This window comes from Parasteatoda tepidariorum, chromosome 3, assembly GCF_982258835.1.
Source record: "Parasteatoda tepidariorum strain Cologne lab strain chromosome 3, Ptep-v5.0, whole genome shotgun sequence".
NCBI classification, from domain to species: domain Eukaryota; kingdom Metazoa; phylum Arthropoda; class Arachnida; order Araneae; family Theridiidae; genus Parasteatoda; species Parasteatoda tepidariorum.
This window is the reverse complement of record NC_141757.1, coordinates 7399031-7422647: the sequence shown is the minus strand read 5'-3', so window position 1 is coordinate 7422647 and position 23617 is coordinate 7399031. Positions and strand designations below refer to the sequence as shown.

General features: G+C 29.8%; 1 protein-coding gene and 1 long non-coding RNA gene across 4 annotated transcripts in view; one reads left to right on the top strand and one right to left on the bottom strand.

Annotated features, from left to right (window-relative positions):
• Positions 1–23617, top strand: part of LOC107451974 (ubiquitin carboxyl-terminal hydrolase 34) — a 93049-nt gene that overhangs the window by 44557 nt on the left and 24875 nt on the right. For all 3 annotated transcript variants that reach the window (XR_015432386.1, XR_015432387.1, XR_015432388.1), the window contains 2 exons: positions 7813–7987; positions 17706–17917. This is a non-coding gene — a long non-coding RNA (ubiquitin carboxyl-terminal hydrolase 34). The remainder of the gene's footprint in view (positions 1–7812; positions 7988–17705; positions 17918–23617) is intronic.
• Positions 35–1068, bottom strand: LOC147812733 (uncharacterized). Its single transcript, XM_087158456.1, has one exon. The coding sequence runs from the start codon at positions 1066–1068 to the stop codon at positions 307–309; it is 762 nt and encodes a 253-aa protein (XP_087014582.1). The 3' UTR covers positions 35–306.

Below are 23617 nucleotides of genomic sequence, written 5' to 3'. Positions count from 1 at the left end.
TAGGTTTAAGATTGAAATAGTATAAAAAATCTGCACCTATAATATGATTAGTTATATCACAAATATAAAATGGAAAATTAAACTTTCGTCTAAGACCGAAGTCTAAAGTTAACAATTTCTTACCGTATACTTTTATGATGGTATTGTTCGCAGCTTTAAAAGTCTGAATCGGAGAAAGAGTTTTTTCTTTTTTATTTGCTGGAATAATTGAGCAGTCACTTCCGGTATCCACTAGAAATTGTTTGTTAGATTGTCTATCTCTAACAAAAAGGCGACAATTTGTTGGAGGCAAGATGTTAGTCGCATTCACTCTTGCCTTTCTTGGTTTTTCTGGTAGATGCAGGGTTTGACACACTTTCTAGCATCAGATTTAAATTTCCGATGATAAAAGCACATTTTGGAGTTTCGATGTGGAGATGAGGATTGGCTTTGACGATTACGAAACTGTGCATAATTCCGGTTGCGAGACCTGCTGCGTGTCCGCAAAGCTGCTACTTCCTTTCGTAGAGCTCTAACTTCTTCTAAAAGTTCAAAGGTGCATTGTTGGTTTGAAGAAACTACGCTAACTTCACTTGAAGTTGACACTTCCATTACTTTATCAGCGATTTCTGCTGCTCTAGTTGAACTTAGTGAAGGGATTGCGGCCAATATCGACTGAACATGCTGCGGTAGCTGATTTAGAAATAGTTCCAAAAGTAGAGAATCTGAGATTTCGTGGGATTCAGCTCTTCTCTGCATAGTGCGCAAGAGTTCACTAGGCTTTCTATCTCCTAGTTGCTCTCCGGAGAGTAAACGTCGAATTTCCTGGGACTTTGTTTCCCCGCAGCGTGCAATAATTTCTTCTTTCAGCTTTTTGAAAGGATCGTCTACGTCAGGAGTTATAATGACGTCCCTTACAACTGCGGCTACTTCAGGAGGTAGATGGGCGAGGCAGTAGTTAAACTTTGTTTTGCTTTCCGTAATCGGCTTCGGTGTCGCAAGCTGGAAAGTTGCTTCGACCATATGGAACCACAGGTGTGGATCAGAAATATTGAAGATGGGAATTTTTACTGCAGACGATTCCGCCATAGTTGCAGTTTCCTATTAATCCAAGAACCAAAAATAAAAGTTACTTGTATCGTCAGACGTCCGGGTCACCACCGGGCGACTAATTTTAACAAATTAGTTAAGTAAAATGAAAGTGAAAGAGTAACACACACATACAATGAGATAGTTTTTAAATTTACCACACTTTAATTTGAAAAGAAGTAGATAAAACAAAGAAAACAATTTTTTTAAAATTTCATTAATCTTGAAACTTTCAGAGGAAGCAAAATGCCTGGAAGATATTGGGTAAGGAGCAGACATTTTTGAATTTGAGATATTCTAAGAAATTTTGTCTTTTACACTTTTGTTTTTTGTCACTTAAAGTAATTAGCAGTCTGTTTGCCAGCACGAATAATAAAGTTAATTTTAATAGTAATAGAACGACCTCAAAAGCTTCTACAATGAAAATGATAATCTTAGGAATTTTTCAATTAGTTTTATAAAAATTTACATTAATTTTATAATAATTAACATCTGAAATTGTTTTATAATATTATTTAAATTTAAAATATTTAAATCATTTTATTTAACAACTTTATTACATTCCTTAATTTATACACCCAGGCAGCGTTTAAAGACTATGACAGAATTAAATTGTACAGTGATGCTCCTAGTTTATCCCTTTTATTTTTAACTATCTGTGTTTTTAAAACGAAAACCTAACGCCTTTGCGTTAGATGGACCATGATTTGTTTAAATTAATTCTTTTATTCACTGTAGAAAGAATCAAAAATGTTTTTGTTTGTTAATGTGTACAGAATAAAATTGTGTATAATAATTAAACATTAAATAAATAAATAACTTTAATTACATACGAGCATATCACAATCTTTCATTAAATTGGGTATTCGGTTAATATTTGCTTTCCCTCTTTACCCTATAGTGGATAAAAATGTTTCTTAAAACTGTGTTAATGTCCTGGAATTTATAAGCCAGGAAAATGACAGCCAGGATAATGACAATTTTGCCATTTTACAGCATTTAACATATTTTTAACAAAGTTTTTGGAAATAATACCCTCTGCATATATTTTAGAAATGTTTACAGTTTTTGGAATATAAAAAAAAAATTAGATATTGAAAAATTTATGGGAAGTTTTGAAGCTAGTAATTTTTGGAAATATTGTTTGTGACATGTCAAGAAAATGACATTTTGAAATTCAATTAAATTTTTTAAATATACAGAACAGTCAATGTTAATGCAAAGTCATTTAAAATGCTAATAGCAATGCTATTTATTAATTTTTTTAAAAAAAAAATTCTTTTCGTAGTGTAGTATTAGCAGTATCATAGTAGGAGCAAAAGACTCAATTGTCGTATTTTGTGAGAATTACCCTACTATCAATACACTAATCATATCATGGAATTTTTGAATGGGGAATTAAAAGATCATTTAGTAATTTAAATTTTTTTTTTCTTTTCATTTCTTTTTTGCTTTAATATTATTGAAATCCTTCTTTTATATTATTTGACTAAGAAACTCTTGAACTGTATTAAAAATCTTAATCAAATATGATAGCTATTACGAAAGAATACTGACTAACTGATGCTGCTTATTCTTTTTATGCAACATTACTATATTCTATATATTGATCTTAATCTATTAGGAATTGTTTAGTTAGCTATTATTTAAATTGTGCTAAAAACTTGAAAGACTATGTTCTAAATAAAAATAACTATGAATTGAAAAATAGTATGTAGTAAGTATATTATAGTATATTGTAGTATACTATAAGGACCCCAATTTCTAGATTGCAGCTACCTTCCCAGACTTTAAGAGTAAAAAATCCATGTTCATTCCGAGACATTACATTTTAGTGTTTGATTTAGCAACTTAATTAATAATTAGGACTAATTACTAATTAATAGTTAGCACTACTTAATAGTTAGCACTTCTCATAATTATTAGTGTAAAAAGTTACATTGAAAAATTATCTTTTAGATAAATTGATTCGATATTAAAGCTAATTAAGTGAAATTTTTTTATTTAAGATTAGTGGTGGTTAAAACTACATTATTTTTGTAGTTTATTACAAAATACTGTACAATTACAAATACTGTAACTACAACTACTTTTTTTTTTTAAATGCAGTGACTACAAACTACTTTGAAATTATAGTAACTACTTCTACTTTAAGAGTATACCATACCATGGACGAAAAGTTTTATCGAAAATTCCTTTTCTCCTTCATTTAAAGTGCAGAAAAAGTGAGTTCTGATAAATCTTGATTAAGTTATGAACTTTCAATTGCGGAAAAAAATACTTCGAAACATTAAAATGCAAGCGAATTATTAAAAGAGAACTTAACCGCTGCATAATCCTAAGTTATCGTCTCATCATTTAGTTTCATTTGTATATTTCAAGATTTTCATTTCAGTATTTGAAACTTCGTGGCTTTCTCTAGGTTTGTCTGAACTCACTTTTTCTACACTTTAAATTTTAAACTAGTAATGAATCAGAAATAGAATTTGCAAGGGAAATTTTCTTCCTCGGTATGGTGCCCTCTTGAGGAGAGGAATCTTGCTGGAGAACTCAATTTACACCTATGCCAGGGCTGATTGTGCTCCGGAAAAAATCCGGATTTGTCGCTAGCAGTGATCCGGAAGTTTCCGGAGATCGAAGGTCCAGACGTTTAAAAAAATCATTGATCGCAGAAGTTTCCGAAAATCAAATTTTCAAAGGTGGAACTTAAAAACACAAGTTATTTGTTTGTAAGGGAGAGCCAGATACTTTATAAGCTTATATTCCTGATTAATATTTATTTTTTATCAGTAATTAGTTGTTATAATCATCAACTCAAGAAAGAAAGACATATTTGTAAATTTTAATTACTTCTCCAGGTCATCATAGGTATATGTAAATGGTATAGGTATGTGTAAAATTTTAAACATATTTTAAGTAAACCAAGAAATATTGAGAAAAAGGGAAAAAAACACTTGCTTAAAATTTTTTCTAATTTTTCAATTTAAACTGATTTTTTTTTTTTTTTAACTCAAGAAATTTTCCGGAATTTTGACTTGGGCTCACAATCACCCCTGCCTATGCTCAAAATGGTTTTGAATAACAAATTGGCTTACATTAAGTATAAGGGAATAATTAAGAGATATTTGTGTTTACAAGAGTGAGTTTGTTTTTCGAAAATATTTTTTTTACAATTTATTCATTTAACCTTTATACCTATTTCGGTAGTAAATATTTAAGAAACTCGAAGTTATCAAATAATTGCATCTTTTCAACTGTCTAATGCTCTTTTATTTCCTCTTAAAAATTAAGTACATCGAAAATATGTTCCGTTTCTTTTGAAATAACATCAGTGTTTCACACGTGTGTATTCATATGTGAAAGTATGACCAAAGTGATTATCTATTTTACGTAATTTCCATTTTAAATGTTAGTTATACGCATGGATGCCACTCTTCCGTCCTGAGGACTGAAATCAGTTTTGAGAAAAATCAATAAACTAATAAATTCTATCAAATTTTTTAAAAAATTTCGTTAGGAATGTAAAAACATTTTTGGACAAAATAAAAAAATATTATATCTTAATGAAAACTCATGATATGGTAATGATGTCAGGACTTTTATTAATCTTCTTTTTGTCAGCTTCACTAAATCTTGCTCTTAAAGTCTTGACAAATGGGTAATTGTGTAATTAAATTTGTACTATTGCTGAATCTAAATCTGCTCGAGTTTGCTTCCCCTACCCCAACCTATTGTCATGCTGACCAAAGTTAAATCAAGATTATTTTTTTTAAAAATAATAAATAAATTATAGTGCTAGAACAAAAAATAAATAACGGTGAAGTAAAAAATAGAGATATGAATGGTTTCAGTTTGTTCAGTAATAGTTGTAAAAAAATATACAAGGTTAGCTGTTATTTTCCTTTTGCTTGCTAAAAAAACATTAAAAAAAATTTAGAAAAAATAATCAAATGATTGATTTAATGTGTAGGCTATTATGAAGGAAAGGTAAATTTTGGTGTCAGTGAGCTATAAATTTCTAAAAGTTTGGTTAACAATGATAGACAGTATTATTTGGTGAAAAAATAAGTTCAGTCTTGAAATTTTTTCAGAGTGGCACCCCTGGTTATACGTGATTTTAAATACATACATAATATCTATTAAAGCTCAGCTGCAGCCACAGGGGCATTTTCATGGCATCCACTGACTGACCCGCGAAGATTTGCACCCATCAAATTCGAAAAATGAAATGCGTTAGAACCGTAATTCTTTTCTCAACTGACGATAAGAAGTAGTTGGCAGGAATTGCTACAAACTACTGTTTTTTTTTATCTCCATACACTCCTTTTTTTTAAAAAAAAAAAAAGAAAAAGTAGCACACTACAAACTACGAAAAAAGTAGCGATTACAGTAGTTTCACTACTTGTAACGCGCTACTTCTAACTACTGTTTAAGATAATTCTTTTATCTAAAACGTAAATATAATCTCTTATTAATATTTTTAAATTGTGTGAATAGTTTATTATTATAGGCATTTTTTTACACTATCTAAGACCAAATTAATATTTTTTTAAATAATTAATAATATAAATATTTGTATACCATAGCTTCAAAAAAACTTTGCCAAAATTTTTTCCTGGTTTTTGTTTATTTTCAAAGAAATCTATCTTAAATTATTGTACCAGTCATTATGGGCGTATTTACTCAGCCCATTATTTATTAGGGAATTTAAATTATTAATAAATAATGAAGTTAATACCTTTTACATCAATGTTTTAATAAATTAAAAGTATACTAAAGTTTTTTTGTTAGCAGTTAGGATTAGTGTTGAAGGGTAATTTATTTATCACAGCTGTTTGCTGAATTGTTAAATTAAAAATGTATGTTTCGTTTAAATTGTTTGTTTGATACATTTTGAATTAGCATATATTTTATTGATAAATAGAGTCAAATCTTGATACCACAAACTCGAATAGTGACATAAAAATTCCTTAATATTGAGAATCAAGAACCAAATATTTTTAAAATGGTAATCAAACTAATAACTATACGAACATTTTGAAAGTTGAAGTACATTTACTTCAAAAAGCCTTTACTTGAAACAGGGTTATCTTTGGTTCTTCATTTGATTTTATGCTTTGCTGAAATGTTTCTGTTCTTCAAGAAAAGTCTTTGACTTCAAGAAAACGTTTTGAATTCCTCAGAAATTTTTTAAAAAAATTATTTTTTTATTTTGAGTGATCAAAAATATTTTGTGAGATCAAGGATCATCCAGAAATATATCCAGCTAAAACAGGTTTTTTCTATTATCATAATAGCAAATGATAGTGTTCCCCCTAAGAGTTTTTAGATGGTTAACCCTCCCTACCTGCCCTTATTTAAAGGTACATGCACCCTCCTTACCCCTTATGTTGTCCACCTTTCATTTAGAAAAAAATGCTCTTTCCTATTCTAAGAAGAAGAAAAAGCAATTAGCAGAAATGTAGAACTTCAGATTACCATTACTAGTGGGAATTATATTTAGGCTATGGCAATATAAAATATTATTTTTCATATTTGTTTTATTATTTTTAGTTTTGTTTTAAAGGGCACATGTCTAACAAAATATAATTAATATATTTAGCAAGATTAGAGCCCGTCAAAACTGAAGATGCCCTTGATTTTGAAAAAGCACCCTGCAAATACATAAGGAATTCAGAATTTATTAAAAAAAAATTCATATTTTTGAGTTAATTCTGCACTATTATTTCATATGTGTACTGACATATTTTAAAAATTAATGAAAACATTACAATAGTATGCATCTTTAATGTTAGAGGGTAAAAAAGATTAAATTTTCCTTAAATGTTAGACAGTTTAACAAATATTTAGAATTGCTAAATTTTTATTTCATTGCTTAATATAATAGCAAAATTACTTGACAACTTGAAATTTGACTTATTCATTCAGCATTCACGGTATTTCATATCTACCAAGTCTCCTGTTTTTAACAAAGACTCTGGTATTTTATGATCATATCCTGTTTACCTGTATATTCTCAAAATTCCACGCATTTGTTCAAGAAATTTTTAAAAAAAATTGATGATAAAATATTCAGTTTCTCAGATTATTCAGAATTATTCTTATTCCTCAACAGAAGGTGCTATTGCCAGTACTGATGTTGAGTGTTAATGTTGATGTTGAGTGTCGAACCATGATGGCTCGGGGGATAGTATGTTTGTCTTCTAATGAAGTGAACCCAGGTTCGAATCCCAGCGACCGATGACTGGTACATACGAATTCTGCATCGGGCTTGCACCGACCACAGTGCTGACGTTAAATATCCTCAATGGTAAACGTATCAAGGTTAGAGTCCCCTTGTCGTCAGGCTAAGTGTGGGAGGTTTTCGTGGTTTTCCACTCTTTGTAAATCAAATGCGGATTAGTTCCATCAAAAAATCAAATTTCTCCCAATACTTGATCCAGGAGTTCCTTGTTTTCTGAATGGGGCTCAAAATTACAAGGCTGGAGTTGGACATCAGTAATCGTAAACCCAAAATTGGGTCGGTTAGTAAAATCTCCGTAATTTTTATTTCTCCAATGTTGGCATGTATGCTATTTAAATAACCTTTATTTTAAAAATAGCTAAATAAAAAAAAATTTCAAGAAAAAAAGCTCTTACAAATTTATGTGGGACTCATTGTAAATGCAATGTATTATTTATTTGAAAGAAATTTAATTTCCATGCTCTTGAATGTGTAGTAAAGTCTAACATAATCTTTTTTAGAGACCAATATTCTAAACATTTGTCACGTAACAAGATTTACAACAAGACACCTCCAGATTCAGCTATTGATGATAGACAACAAATCCATTCAACAAATGGGTTGTCACCTCAAAAGGAAGACTATTCTGATACTTTGAAGCAAATGCAGAGAGCCTCTAATCATCGTAATGGAAAGGTTTGATATTTTTATTTACCTTTTGATGGATATATTATTCTCACTAAGTAATTTTTCTTTCACTACTAATATGTTCTATTTCTTTTCTTTCTTTTTTTTTTTTTTTTTTTTTTTTTTTTGCAGTTTTGTTCAAATTTGTTCTTAAAACTCATATTTGACGTTTAGTTTATTGGGGTGTACAAATAAGTTTCTGCTGTTTTCTATAAAAAAAAATTAGCATTTTATTCTGAATAAAAGTACATTATCTTTTATTCAAAGTATTCTCCATTACTAGACACTGCTTTTTCCCATCTTTCCGGGAGCATTCGGATACCACGTTGGAAGAACTCTTCATCTTTTGAGAATATCCAAGAATCAACCCATTTCCTTGGTTTCTTCAAATGATGTAAACTTCTGCTCAAACAGACCATCTGCCATCGACTAGAATAGGTGATAATCCGAAAAGGCGAGGTCTGGCGAATACGGCGTGGGGAGTGCAACTTCCCATTGAAGTGTTTCCAAACAACAAAATCAATTTTCACGCAAAATCGAAGTTAAATGCCGCTTGGTTTCAGATTGTATGGAACCAGCTTCCTTGTTTTTGGATCATTTCCAGCGATTTTAAACGATGTGAAAATACTTGCTGAGTCACTTGTAATGTAAGAGCAAGTTCTTTTTGCATTCGAGATGAATCTTCTTCCAATAATTCTTCCACGGCCTTGTCTTCGTTCAATTTCAACATTCCGCTGTGTTTTTTTTCTTCTACATCGAATTCGGCATTTTTAAACTTCTGAAACCACTTACGATAACATCTCGCACTTAAAGCAGCCTCACCATATGCTTCTCCAAGCAATTGATGAGCCTAAGCTGCAGATTTCTTCAAATTAAAGAAGTAAATCAAAAGTCCCCGCAAATGATGCTTATTTGGCACATTTTTGCACGAAAACAATTACGTAATGCAAATACGGAATCACCAAAACTTGAAGGTTATGTTGTTAACAGATGAACAATTTTACAATAAGACATTTAATATCAGTCAATTTCTACGTAACTTTCTAGTAGTGCCATCATGTGATGAACGGCAGGAACTTATTTGTACACCCAATATTTTTATTTTTTTTTTATGTTCAATTGTGTGTCTGTTTTAAAAACAGTAAAGCATACATTTATTTATTTGAGAAAGATACAGCAGATTGGAATTAAATATTCTGGAATGGAATTTGCTTTGCCGAAATTAAAATCGTGAAGTGGCTTATTCCCAAACCATAATTTATTCATCAACTTGTATTCTTTTAAAGACCACGTGAACCTTTAAGCGTTTTTAAAAAGTGCTTATTTTCATTTTTTCATTGGGGTTTTCTAAGATGTGCTTAATTTCTCCTTTTCTAAAATGAGATTCTTATGTTTATCATGTAGATTTTTGCCTCGAATTACGCAAAAACGTGGTTTTCATATTGTTAATTTCAACATTTTCACAATTCATTCAACCGCAATCAATTTTGTCGTATTGTTATGAAAGAGCCAATCATTTTATGTGTTTGACGAAATACTTGTGGATTAGGGTGGAACGGAATATTTTTTCGATAATTAAAAAGCACCCATTCCCCAAGATTTGAATATTGAATAGTATATCACACTTGTATCTTTTCAGACTATTTTATGCATCATCTTCAATCCCTGCAAAAGCCTTAAAATTCTTCAAATATACCAAGTTTTTGTAAATTTTTAAAATCTTCAACAATTGTCATATGAAAACAAATTAGCTCTCAAAAGTTGTGTATTGAATGAAGTAGTATTCGCGAATTTTCCAGAATTTTTTAACAATATTACTTTTTGAAACTGCTATGAAAATTATAAAATTTCACCAAAAGTACAGAATTTTTAAAAAATCACCAAATTTTTAAAATTGACAAGAAAATAAAACACCTTGCAAACATTTTGTATTTACTAATATATTACTCATGAATTGTTCTGATATTTTTCGGTTCATTTTCCTCTTTACTATACACTGGTGTAGATAACTCCTCAAAATTTCCATCTCCTTTTTATTCATTAAATTTAATAAAGATAAGAATTAATTGAGATTCTTAACCTTGAGGGGTCATCTACTAATTGCATGACATTTTTTAAGCATTTTAATGTGCTTTACTTTTTATTGTACTTTTGTGAAAAAAAACTCAATAATATTTAAAGGCAAGATTTTAAGAAAAAGAGTGAAGTGTTTTCACTATTTTTACACAGGGTTCATACTCCTCCTGAAATTCCTGAAAAACTCCTGAAATTAGCTTTTTTTTTCTAAGGGCCCTTATAACTCCTGAAATTGGTGTTTTAACTCCTGAAAATTAAGTTTTATCTCCTGAAAAAATTTTTACAAAAATAAAAAACGATTCTTATACGGAGAAAATAATTAATCATCCCTTCCGTCTTCCCATCTCTTTTGTCCCTGGCTAGCAAATGAACTGTATAAAGATTGCCTGCTAAGTGTTGTTACTGTGCCGGTTTATAATTTGAATCGAGCAATTCATTTGAATAGCCTCAAGGCTGAAATTTTATGGACTTTTAAGGTGTTAAGCTCACATTATTCCTACAAATCTTGTGAAAATGCAAATTTTCTTTTTAAAGCTATGTTTTCTGATAGTGAGATAGCAAGCAATTTCAGTTGTGGTGAGAAAAAAACTGCCTACCTCTCAGTTTTTAGTATAGCGCCATATTTTTTGTCTCTACTTAAGTCAAGAGTGAAAGAGGAAACCAATTATGTACTGCTTTTTGATGAAAGTCTAAATGATGTTAATCAATTCAAAAACTGTATTGTCATGTAAGATTTTGGAATGGTAACCACATAAATATGCGCTACTATTCTTCAGACTTTCTAGGCCATGCCACATCTGAACTTTTATTTGAAAAAATAACTGAGAAATGCTTTGCATAAATACTAAAAGTTTACTGCAATTATCTATGGATGGCCCGAATGTCAACCTAAAAGTGCTAGACATAATGATGGAAAAAATGAAGAATGGACAAAATGTGAGTTTCTTGAATGTAAGTTCATGTGGACTGCACATAGTGCATAATACCTTTAAGGGTGGTTGCTCTATTGCTTTTCCAAAAGTAGAGCATGCTGCATCATCTGTTTACCAATTTTTTAAAGACTCTCCTGCTCGAAGAGAAGATTTTGAATCTGTAAATCCTGAATTTGTAAAATTCCCTTCAAAATTTTGCAAGCACAGGTGGGTGGAGAATAAAAAAGTTTTAGTTTGACTTTTAGAAATTTTGCCTGATGTTAAAACTTATTTGAAGGAGATAGAAAACAAAAAGTTTTCTCGGCCAAACATTAAATCGTATACAATCTTACAGAACGTGGTTAAAGATGAACTATTTATTGCCAAATGTAATTTCATTTTATCTGTTGTGAAAGATGTTGAATCTTTCTTAAAATTGTATCAAACTGATAAGCCTGCGTTACCATTTTTAAATGGTGATCTCTACTTGCTATTGCTGAACAGATTTATAAAAGAAGAAAAGCTTCCAGCATCATAATCGATTTATACTTAATACAATGTGTTAAGTATAAATCTCGAAGATAAAGAAATTTGTAAAGAGGCAACCAAAATTGATGTTGGCTTTGTTGCCAGAAAAGAGTTCATAAAGAAGAAAATTTTGAAGGATGAAGAGAAAACAATGGAATTTTATTTGAATTGCAGGCAATTTTTATTGAAGTTGTCAAAAAAGCTAATTGAAAAGTGACCACTGAATTTCTCTTTAGTGTGAAATGTATCGTGCATTGATCCTTGTACAATGCATGTTAATAAAGAAGCAAATTTAAACAAGCTTTGAAAAATATTATTTCATTTGACCAGTGCAGGTAGAGTAAAAGAAGATTGTGATAGCATTCTGAAGGAATATGTTCAATTTGTTGAAGATTTTAACAACATGGATACTAGGACAAAATTTAGGCACTGCATTGGCGATAATTTTGATCCTAGCGTAGATCGACTAGATGTGTTATACTGTGAGTTCTTGTCAAGTTCACAATATCCCAATTTGTGGAACGTAATTAAACCTCTACTTCTGCTTTCTCATGGCCAGGCAACTGGTGAGAGAGGGTTTTCGGTCAATTGGTTGAAAATCTGGCAAACCAAACAATTGTGGCTAAAAGAATAATTGATGACCATCTACGATTTGTTGGTGGACTTGAAAAAGTCATTATTTCAAAAGAACTCATTGTTTCAGCTACAGTTGCACTTCAAAGATATCTTGCACATTTGGAAGAAGAGAAAGTAATTACAAATAATAAAGCTAAGGGTGAAAAAAGAATCATTTGGAGGATGATATACAAGAACTTAATAAAACTTCTGATGATTATTCTGATCAGACAGAAAAAAATGTGATCTCTCATTAATTTCAAAAGCAAATGCCTTAAGGCGTCATGCTAAAGAGAAAATATCTAAGCTTAAAATATGTGAAGAACTGAATAAGACATATATGTCTTTAAAAAGTGTTTAAAATAAATAATATTTTAAGATCCTTTTTTTATTAATTTACTATTTTGTGGTTTTTTTTGCAATGTTGTAAATTTAATTTTATAAATAGCTATATTAAAATTATACAAAGTATATAATTTTCCCTCGCACCTCCTGAATTTATTGTATTGTACTCCTGAAAAACTCCTTAGAAACTCCTGAAATTTACTTTCTTAGAAAGAGTATGAACCCTGAAAGTTTATTCATTTCTAGATCTTTTAATAATTTATTAAAGACTCTCCTTAATAAACTATTAAGTTGTATTACTAATGATTGATTAAACATTAAGGAGACCAAACTTTCATCCGTTTCGGCTTTACTATAAGAACTACAGAGATGTGATGGTTCAAGCGGTACAGTGGTTGCCTTCCAACGAGGTGCCCTGCATTCGAATACCAGCGATAGCTGGTCGATAATAATGCTGCATCCGTCTTGCATCGACCACAGTGTTACCGCAAAATATCATCATGGGTTAGAATCCCCTTGCCATCAGACTAACCGTGGAAGGTTTTCGTCATTTTTCTCTCCATGTAATGCAAACGTGGGTTCGTTACATCCAAAACAGTGCTCCACGAAGGCAAATTTCTCCCAATACTTGATCCAGGAGCTCCCTAGTCTTCTGGGTTGGGTTCAAAAATACAAGAATACGGAGTTGAACATTAATAGTCGTAAACCTCCCCCCCCCCAAAAAAAAAGAAAAAACTTTTTTTTTCGGTGTTCAACGACGGTTATAAAAGAAATCTATATAAATACGAACCACAATTCCTAGATTGCAGCTGCCCCCCCCCCTTCCCGATTCCAAGAATCCAAATATGTGAAAAAAGGTTTATTCAGAAAAAGAACGCTCTTGTGTTTGATTTCGTAACTTAATTAATAGTTAACAATAATTAATTAGCATATTTGAAGTCACCTATTAAGATTGAAACTCTTAATGGGTGTCTTCATCTGACGTAACCATTAAGATTTACACTTTGTTTGTGAAAATCAGATTGTTAGAACGAAAGTTATTAAGGGTGATGTCTTTTCGCGTTGTACTGTTTAAATTGTTCATATGTAATGGTGGAAAAAATTCTATTTAATGTAATGTATTTATACATAATTTTTGTTACTACTGAGAAAGAAAAATATATTCTGAAAATGCAGACATTCTCTAATAACAGGAGGTTATGTTTATAATATACAATAAAATGTGATGGCCGTCCTGTTTCAATGCTTAATACCCGTTCAGTTGTAAAAAAGAATATGTTTTTTGATCAGTGGTCGGAAAGAGCGAGCTACAAGTAGTGAAACTACTATAGTTTGTAGCGATTCCAGGCAACTATTTTTAACGTTAGTTAAAAACAGAAATAAAGTTCAAACCCAAAATTTTTTATCGAATTTGATTGGTGCACATTCTTCATAGACTCGTAAACGTAAGCAATGATAATGCCTCTGTGACAGAGCGTTAATAAGATCTACTTCTGTTGGTTGGAAAAATCGATGCGAATTGATCCTGAGAAATCGAATTTTTAATATCTGACTTTTTTAAAATTCGATTTCAGAAGAACTATAAAGTATGTTTGTGTGTCTGATTTAGTTTCTTAAAATATCCTCTGCATTAATTAATTAGCATATTTGTGGTCACCCTCTCAGACAATTAAGATTGTGTCCTAGAACATGAAGATCCGATCATTAGATCAAAAGTTATTCAGGGTAGTCCATTCTTTGTTTTTCGCACTGTGCTTTATTTATTTTAGGATATAAAAAAGCATTGATCACTTAAATCACAAATATTTGATAATTTCCAAAAATTTCTTAAACCACTGTTGAGAAAAGCATAAAGTCTTGTGATGCCACAATGGCATTACATATATTTCCTAACTTTTAAAATATCTTTAATTACTTAAACTTATTTTTTCTAATCAATATTAATCGCAGGGGTAGCAGCAAAGTTTTTTGAAATTTTAGGGTAATTTTAGGAACTTTTTTCAAAAAATTTTAGGTAAATTTTAGGGGTAATATATGATTTTGCTAGGATAAAAACAGATCACACGGTAGTTTATTACATAACAGAAGATTATTACAATTCATCCACACATATCATAAATAATTGCAAGCCATAAAATAAAGCTCTGAAATTTATTAAGTCAAGAATGAAATCTCTAAAGTGTAAAAATGAAATTTCAACTTTACATATTACCTATCAGAAATTAAGTGCATAATTCAGGAACAGGCAAAAGTGAGAATAAATCAAGAGAAAAAATAAATTAACACCAACTTGGATTTTTATTTAATTTTTACTTTCTTAATCAAAACTTGATTATTACCCTTTACCTTACTTTACTAAGAAAAACTATTGTGTGATATTATTAGATCTCAAATCAGCAATTTATATTAGAAGTTAGAGAAAAACAAATTAATCATGATCATTTTTCTAAAATATTCTTGATATATGATTTGTGAGATTCTTTTACTGCCCTCAATAGTGTTGTGGTGATCTTCAACACTCCTCCATAATTTCGAATGGTATCTTTGATTAGTCTAAGAGACATAATAGTATTCTCATGGTGACTCACATTAAGCATTGCTTTATTTATCGAAAAACCTCACTCAGGATCAGAATTCCCTTCCCATGTGCGTGATTATTGCTTTTTTATTTATATTTAACCTATAACTCTAATTTTTTAGGAACACCAACAAAATTTTATCAGATTTTTAGGAATTTTAGGGTTTGCACATACTTTTAGGAATTTTATGAATTTTAGGGGGAATGCGACCCCTGTAATCGAATCATGTTTAAATTAAATCAATGAGTTAATCTTATAACAGCGAGCACATTGATTTAATTTGAATATAATTCGATTAATGTGACCATTAACATTTTTACTAGATCAGTACAACTACTTGCATATGCTGATGATGTTGATATAATTGCTCGTTCCCTTCCTGCGCTGAAAGAGTCATTTCTTGCCCTTGAGGTGGGTGCAAGGCAAATGGACTTGGTCATAAATGTAGAAAAAACAAAATATATGTTATTCTCGAGAAACAGAGTCCCGGACCCCTATTTTAAAATAAATTCTTATAAATTTGAAACAATAAGGAGTTTTACTTACTTAGGATCAATTATTACCATTGAGAACAGAATTACTCCTGAAATAAAAAAACCGACTCTATCTGGCGAATGGGGCTGTCTATGGGCTAAGAAGATTTATTAAATCTAGGTTTCTTTCTAGAAAAACAAAGTTCTTAATGTACAAAACTCTTGTCCGGCCAGTCTTGAAATTCGCTTCTGAAGCTTGGACAATGACAAAACTGGAGGAAAATTGTATCACAATATTTGAGAGAAAGATTTTGCGGGGTATACTTGGTGGAGTAAATTAAAACAATAACTGGAGGAGGAGATTTAACTTTGAACTGTACAAGATTTATAAACAACCTGATATTATTAAATACATAAAAATAAATAGACTGAATTGGATCTCCCACGTGATTCGAATGAGTGACGACAATACAATAAAAAAGATACTGCTTTTTAGACCCACTGGAAAAAGAAAGCGGGAAAGGCCACGGTTGAGATGGGCTAACTTGATGGAGTCTGATTTTCTTGCAATCAATGAAGGGAATTGGAGATCAAAGATAAATCGGAAGTCATCACGGAGAAATCTTCTGAGGAAGGCATTGGCTCACATTGGGCTGGCTGGCCAACTATGATGATGATGATAATTCGATTAATAATGATTAGAAAAAATAAGTTTAAGTAATTAAAGGTATTTTAAAAGTTAGGAAATATGTAATGCCAATTATGGCATCACAAGTTTGAAAGTTGAAAGAACAAATTCGTAAAAAGTGCATTAGAATTAAAAACTATTTCATTTAAACATGAATTAAAACTTCTTAATATATCCTCATGATTAATCAAGCTAATCTTTTATTCAAAATAATTTTGAATGTTGGTGAAAATTAAGTTCTCCAGTTAAATTTGTCTTCTAAAAGTAGCGAAGTAGTGACTACAATTCGGAAGTAGTTTGCAGTCGTTACATTTAAAAAAGAAGTAATTGTAGTTAACTGCAAAAAAACTTAGATTTTCCAACCACTGCTTTTGATAAATCGTAATTTAATGAACTATTTTAATCAATATAACTAAAAAGAAAGTAATAATAATTTTTTTGCACACAATTCCTATTTGAAAGGCAAAACCCAGTTACCCAGTTTGTTTTTAATGTTTAAAAAAAATTTAATACTTAATTATTAAAATATTTTGATATGAAAAATAATATTCGATAATAATAGATTCAATCAAAAATAATAACTCTACTCAATCTAGAGATACTTTTTAATAGATGAAGGTTAGCATTGTCGATATTACGTTCCCCACATTGACCTAAGGACGTAATATGAACTTAGTTACATCGAATTCAACGACCACATCGATGGATGATCCACACTGAACTGTTGACTTGCTATTTGTGATTGCGTCATCGTCCTCCTCGCGCAATTGCTTTTCTGTCTCATTTACACATATTCGACTACTAATAGCAGCACAGGAGAGACTGCATACACAACCGTAAACTTAATACAGCTCTCACTACAAACGATCAGAACTCTGTGAACTTGATACAGCTCTTTCCACAAGCGCTCAAATTCCTGTGATCTTTATACAGCTCTTCCTGTCTTTCGCAAAATATGCAACTAGTGGCATTCATTCATCGAATTCTATCTCTGATAAAATTCTGGTGGAGGAGTATTGTGACGTAACTACCACTACGATTATTAAACATCAATTGACTAGTATATAAGTTTGATTCGAAAGCAAACTTTATTTTAAGAATTAGTGTGTACATGCAATTTAAATTAATGATTTTTATTTTATATTATTTGCTAATTTAAAAAGGGGACCAGGAGAAAAATGGCAAAATCCAGTAGTCGACTGGTAAATCCAGGAGAATTGGCAGCTATATGTATCATTTATTACTGAAATTTTAAATTTTCGTGTTTAATACCAAAACGGTGGCAGCTACTTTAACAACCAAGTAGTTTAAAAGGACATATTTGGTGTTTCAATATTTTAGAAATTATTCTTGGCTCTTTGGGTAACAAAACGCTTAAGTACGAAGAGTTGTGTATAGTGTTTCACTTTGGTCTAAAATAGTTCCCACCGTTTTCGGTGCTGACATACATTAATAATTTTTGCAGAGTAATTGTTGCTCAAAAGTTGTATCATAAAAATATGTCTCTTGCAGGATTGGTTGTTGCAGTTGGAGGGGAAAGGTGACAAAATTTGTCCACCACAGTGTTTTGATCCAGTGAGTAAGAAGTGTTTAACTCTAAGATGTTTACTTTTTGCTATTGGTGATCGAAATGGACTACAGGTGGCGTAGAGAAGATCTCTCTACCTATGGCAACACTTCGCATGTTTTCACCACTAGCGTGTGGAGAGTCATAGGAGAAGGAAGTACGTTAGTTTCTATCTTGATTTTCGTATAGATTAAAAACTTTCAAGTTAGGAAGCTATATAGAACTACATTAAATGTAGTTCTAAAAGTAAGCGTCATGGAAATTTTAAAATATATTTTTGATAATTAATTACGAAAAATGTTAAGAAAGGAGAAAATATCTTAGTACATTCCTATACGATTGAGAAGGAGAGGGAAGGGGGGTCAAGACTAATAAAATGAAGAAAAATAAATATTTCCTTCTAAGAAAAAATGGGTATATTGCAAGTCATTGATATAAAACCCTTAATTCCGATATAATACCCTATCTGTACCCCTTGAGTATAATTAAAAAATTGTTTTACCTAATATAAAATTGTTGAGCTTAAAACATTTATTAAACTGCTCTTAAACTTTTTTTTCTCTTGTAACAGTTTTATAAAAACCTTGTAGTACTAGAAGATATAACAATTTAAGTTCAGTGTAGGCTTTTTTTTGGTGGGGCACACTTGAATATTATTAAGAAATTGTTTTTTTGCTAAAGTAAAAATGTTGAGCTTAAAACATTTATTATACTGCTCTTAAAAATGTCTCTTCATATAAGAGCTTTATAAGAACTCAATAGTAGTAGAAGATATTACAATATAGTTTGCCAATATTTTGAAGATTCTCCATGTGCAGGTTACTACACGCATTTATTGTGTCTAATTAATATTATGTTTAAGAAATAAATTAATACTTTTTGATAATTTAACAAAAATACGTAATGACAATATAAATTAAAATATTTAAAAAAAAGTACCCAAAATTATCACTTTTTATTTATGCTTTGAAACATTTATTATATTCCTTGCCAATTTAAGCATAATTTAAAAATAGCTTTTTAAATATAGCATAAAAACGGTTTTAGTCAATATGAAAGCTAACTTTAGAATACAAATAATTAAATAATTTAAATGTATTACAGAAATTATTACTTCTGAACATCGGAGTCCACGAAAAAAAATTTAAATAGCGTGGTAAAAACTTAATTTGTTGACTTAATTTGATCTTGAAACTCGAAATCAACTAAATGGCGAAAAATAATATTGACAGAAATTCAGCAGTTTTAAATCGAAAGCCAACAAGAATACACTGACCTTGTGTCTCAAATAAGTTTATTAAATAAAAACATTAAAATGTACTTAAGTAATTACCAATTTTTTAAACTCATTTACCAATAATGTAATTCATAAGCACCTCATATAAAAGGAATCCTTCTGATAAAATTGATCTAATGGCTCTAAGAAAAAATTTGATTTCCCGCAAATACTGAAAAGGAGGAAAAGTGGAGTCAAATGGATACAAATGTTTCATAAATAAAGAATTTTTATATTTGATTCATGCTAGTTCAAATGATTGCCAATTGTTTAGTGTTAATTGCTTTTTAATAGGTTGCCAATTCCCTTTTTACTTTCAGTAATTTTAAGCAGATTTAATACATTTCAATGGCTACTCTAACAATTTAAAGATATTTATCAGTCTTTTCAGTTATAGGTCAGCCGATCTGCTAATTTTACTTACATATAGATGGCAACGAATGCTTCATCAGCAACAAGAATTCGTATTTATTAGGTTCTTTGATTGTTTTAATAATATTAAATTAATCAAACTTCCACTTTTTCATATAACCTCTTAGCCATTGTGATACAAAAGAATCTTTGTTTATAATCCCTGTATTGTACCACAATGTTGCCCAGGGAACGCCAAATGTGGAGGCGAGGTTATTTTATTCTGACTTCTTAAGCACTAGCAACAATATTTGATATGTACAAAAGGTCAATTTTTTTCTATATCATCAGCATTTATAAAATAGACAACTTTTGAAGTTTCGTTATAGAACACAAAATCAATCACATGTGTACTAATTCTCCCCTCTTTTTTTTGCCACATTGGAAACGCAATGGTTACCTATGGAAGAAGTAGTCGCTGGATCTTATAGAGCTGTTATCATTTTAGTGTTAGTGTTTAGCAATCAAAATAGTTCCCCAAGAGGGCTGTCAGATACATTTATAAGTAGCCAGAACATGAGCAACAGCCCCCCGAGGAGTAAAAGAATCGTTAATTCCGTATATTCCATGAAAATATATTTTTACAGGGAAGATCTATGAATTCTGCCACAATCAAATAACAATGTAAATGAAAATAACAAAATAAATACAGTAGCATAAATAACTACTGAACACATAATTTTGATAACCAGAATGCCAAATGAAACGTAGATATTTTAATGCAAAACAATATGAAGCAAAAGCCGAAATGATGTCAGGGTAAATTTTGCTTCAATACTAAACTTATAATGATAAACTTATCTAGTACTTAAAACTACACATGCACATATGCAAGTTGTTCTTTCCAAGAATTTTGAATTCAAGAGTGCCAAAGGAAGAATTGCATAAATTAACTCCGAAGAGACATAAAGACATGGAAATGACAGAATCGCCAATTTTTTCTCATACTCCTCTAAATATTTTTGAAAAGGTGGAATAGCAAAGCAATTGACTTAAATATTAATTTAATATCTATTAGTTTAAATATTTGTTAAAGCTAAACTTATTTGTTTATTTTTCAGAATGTAAGTTTGATCTACGAATTAAATCTCTTACTTCATTATAATTTAAATAAAAATCATGTACAATTTTGTACAATCTGTTAAAAAGACGTAAGCATTTAATTCATTTACAAATTCGATAAATTAATCATAAAATAGAATGAAGGTATAAAATAAAAAGATGACAAAATTATTTGTCTTATAATTTTTGAGAAACGGCATAAGCATGTAAGGTAAACATCTAATACAAGTCACTTAAAAAATTAAAATGGGACATTATATTTCATTCAACTTTAAATGAGGCTTTTACAGCTAAGAATACTAAATGTGCCAACAATTATTTTGAATGAAAATAGTGTGGTACTACAGAAGTATATGATACTTTTGGCAAGTTTAGCTGAGGTTTGAACTTTTTGGTTACTAAGTAGGCTTACCTAAAAGTGTACAAGCAATAAAGCCAATAATTTTTATTAAAAATGTTTTACTACAGCGGAATGCAAACTTTTTGGGGAGTTTAGTGATCATATGAACTATTTGTTATCAAAGGCGCTTGACGTAAAGTGTACTAGCAATCATTTTAATTAAAAATATACTGTACTACTGTAGCAGGCAATATTTTTGGCAAGTTTAACTAGGTACAATGTGAAATATTTGGTAACTAAATCAGTTCGTCGTAAAACGTACTATTGATAATTATAAAAAATTATAAATTAATATGGTACTACTATGATATAAAATCCTTTTTGGTGAACTTAAATAGGAAATGAATTTTTCGATTATTAAATCAGTTTGCCTTATAATGTACTATTATTAATTTTAATCTGGTAATGACTACTTTGGTCCAAAATACTTTCAGTTAGTTTTAAATCAATAATTGTTTTTGGTTATGAAGATTTTGGTTGCTAAATTGTCTTACCATACAAGACACATTTTTCAATGAAGAGAGATATAAAATAAAGTATAAAAAACATACAGTTAAAACTTAAAAATGTACAATATTAAACTATAATAAGAAAAATACTATCAAAATTAATCTAATTGCAATTTAGCTATTTTAAATACATGAAATCATGTTTAGAGTAAAATAAATCTCGAAACACTAAGATTTTGTATATCTTATAAGTTCATTCTCTGAATTAATTTTTTAATATAAGCATAAGTATGAAAATCTAAAGGAAACTGTATTTTATCTACTGTAGTTTAGATTAAAGTTGTTTACAAATACTATTTATTTACTTATTATTTATTTATTTTTAGTTTGTTTGTTTTTTAGTTTCATGATTCGATTAGTGGAAAGTTTTAAAGATACATACCGATTTATCAATAAAATTTTTACTATGTGATTGACTTTACTATTCCAGTTCGAACTAATTTTCATTTTAGTTTAAATGTTACCTAAAAAGAAAATACTTATTAAACATACATAATCAGCAAAAACATTAGTATTCAAAATCCTGAATAAGAAACAGTTGGAAAATTGCGAAAACGAAAAATACAAGACTCATTTAATTGCTTGTAAGTTCATCAACTTTAACATGAGCTAATCCAATTGATTGGCAACGACTAATGAATGATTCCAAATAATTTAGTATTTAATCAAAATGAAATCCGGTCACTGAAAAATGAACTAAAGATTTAAAAGAATCCAAATTGGATCTATGATTTGTGAATAGTTTTGTACGAACTGGAATAAAAAATTTATTCTGAAGGAGGAATTAGGAAAATGAAAGTTTAAGATTAATTTAATTGCTTAAAAGTTTACCGTCTTTCAAATAAGGAAATCTAATAGATCGACAAAAGCCAGTATACGATTCTAAATATTTTAAGAATTAATAGGAATGATATTGAGACATCGAAAAATGAATTGATTATAATAATTACACACTAAACAAATGATGTAACAAAACATTGAATAAAAATATCTATGGAACAAAGTAGGAACAGAAATCCAGAGCAGTGTAGAGTTCATAAAAGGACATTAAAACAGGAAACTGAGTACACTTTGTAAACAAGGTAAAGAAACCAGTAAAAAACCTTTAACTCGTTAAAGATCAAATTTAACCTTTGAAATAAATCTCTCTCTGTTTTAAAACCATTCAACTTCCAAGTGTACTTAGTGAAAACATAAATCCAGAAGAAGAGATCGTAAAAGCATTTTAGCTGAAAAAATAAATCACAGTCACAAAAAGATGAATACTTTAACCAGCAGAGAGAGTAAAAAACCATGGAAATAAAGTACAAAGCGTTGAAAAAGCAATTTTTTTAATCACTTTGAGTCGCAATAAAACTTGTAAAGTTTCAACGTCAGTGTCTCCAGTTGAAAAGAAAGAATCTATAGTATTAGAATTCTATCATGTGATCAGTTTCCAACATTTTCATTCGGCGAGGCACATGAGGTGACTTTCCAATATTCTGATTGGTCAAAGCAAATTGTATGAAATTTTAAAAAGTGGGGCTAACATAAGCACAAAATTATTATATGACATGAAATCACTATGCTTTAATAACTATAAATATTTCATTGTGATTTTTGATTAAAGGATAATACTTCTTTTAAAGTTCTAAACTTCCAAAATTACAGCAAAAATACTGCAAACCTTTTACTGAAAACAAAAGGTATCGCATTCATTTTCTTAATTAAAATCCTCTGCAAACTCACTTTTTTTGTTTTATTCAAAGTTATGCCTTTTTATTTGTTATTCTCAATTCAAATATTTCGACTTTTTATAAACCCATGAAGTTGAAACTTGGTAATAGGTTTTAGTGTGGCATGCTACTTAAATTCGTTTTAGCACTTCAATATTGGTTAATATTTTATTTTATTTATTTACTTTTTTTGGAGTAAAATACTTTTTTTCCAGCAAAATACAAAAACTCAGGTTTTTTAATTTAAAAAAACTTTTTATTTCTTCAATTTCTATGTGCATTCTTTTTATTTCTTCAATTTCTATTAAGGTTGTAAAAATACTATTTTTGATTGCCTATAAAAAGTTATTTTAAATCATTTTCATGATTTTATTTTCAGTATGCCGTAGTATTGTTTTTATATAAATTTTAACTTTCCTGGAATTAATAAAATTAAATTATAAAAGTTCTTTGAGATATATCACCAAAATATTTGCATCTAAAT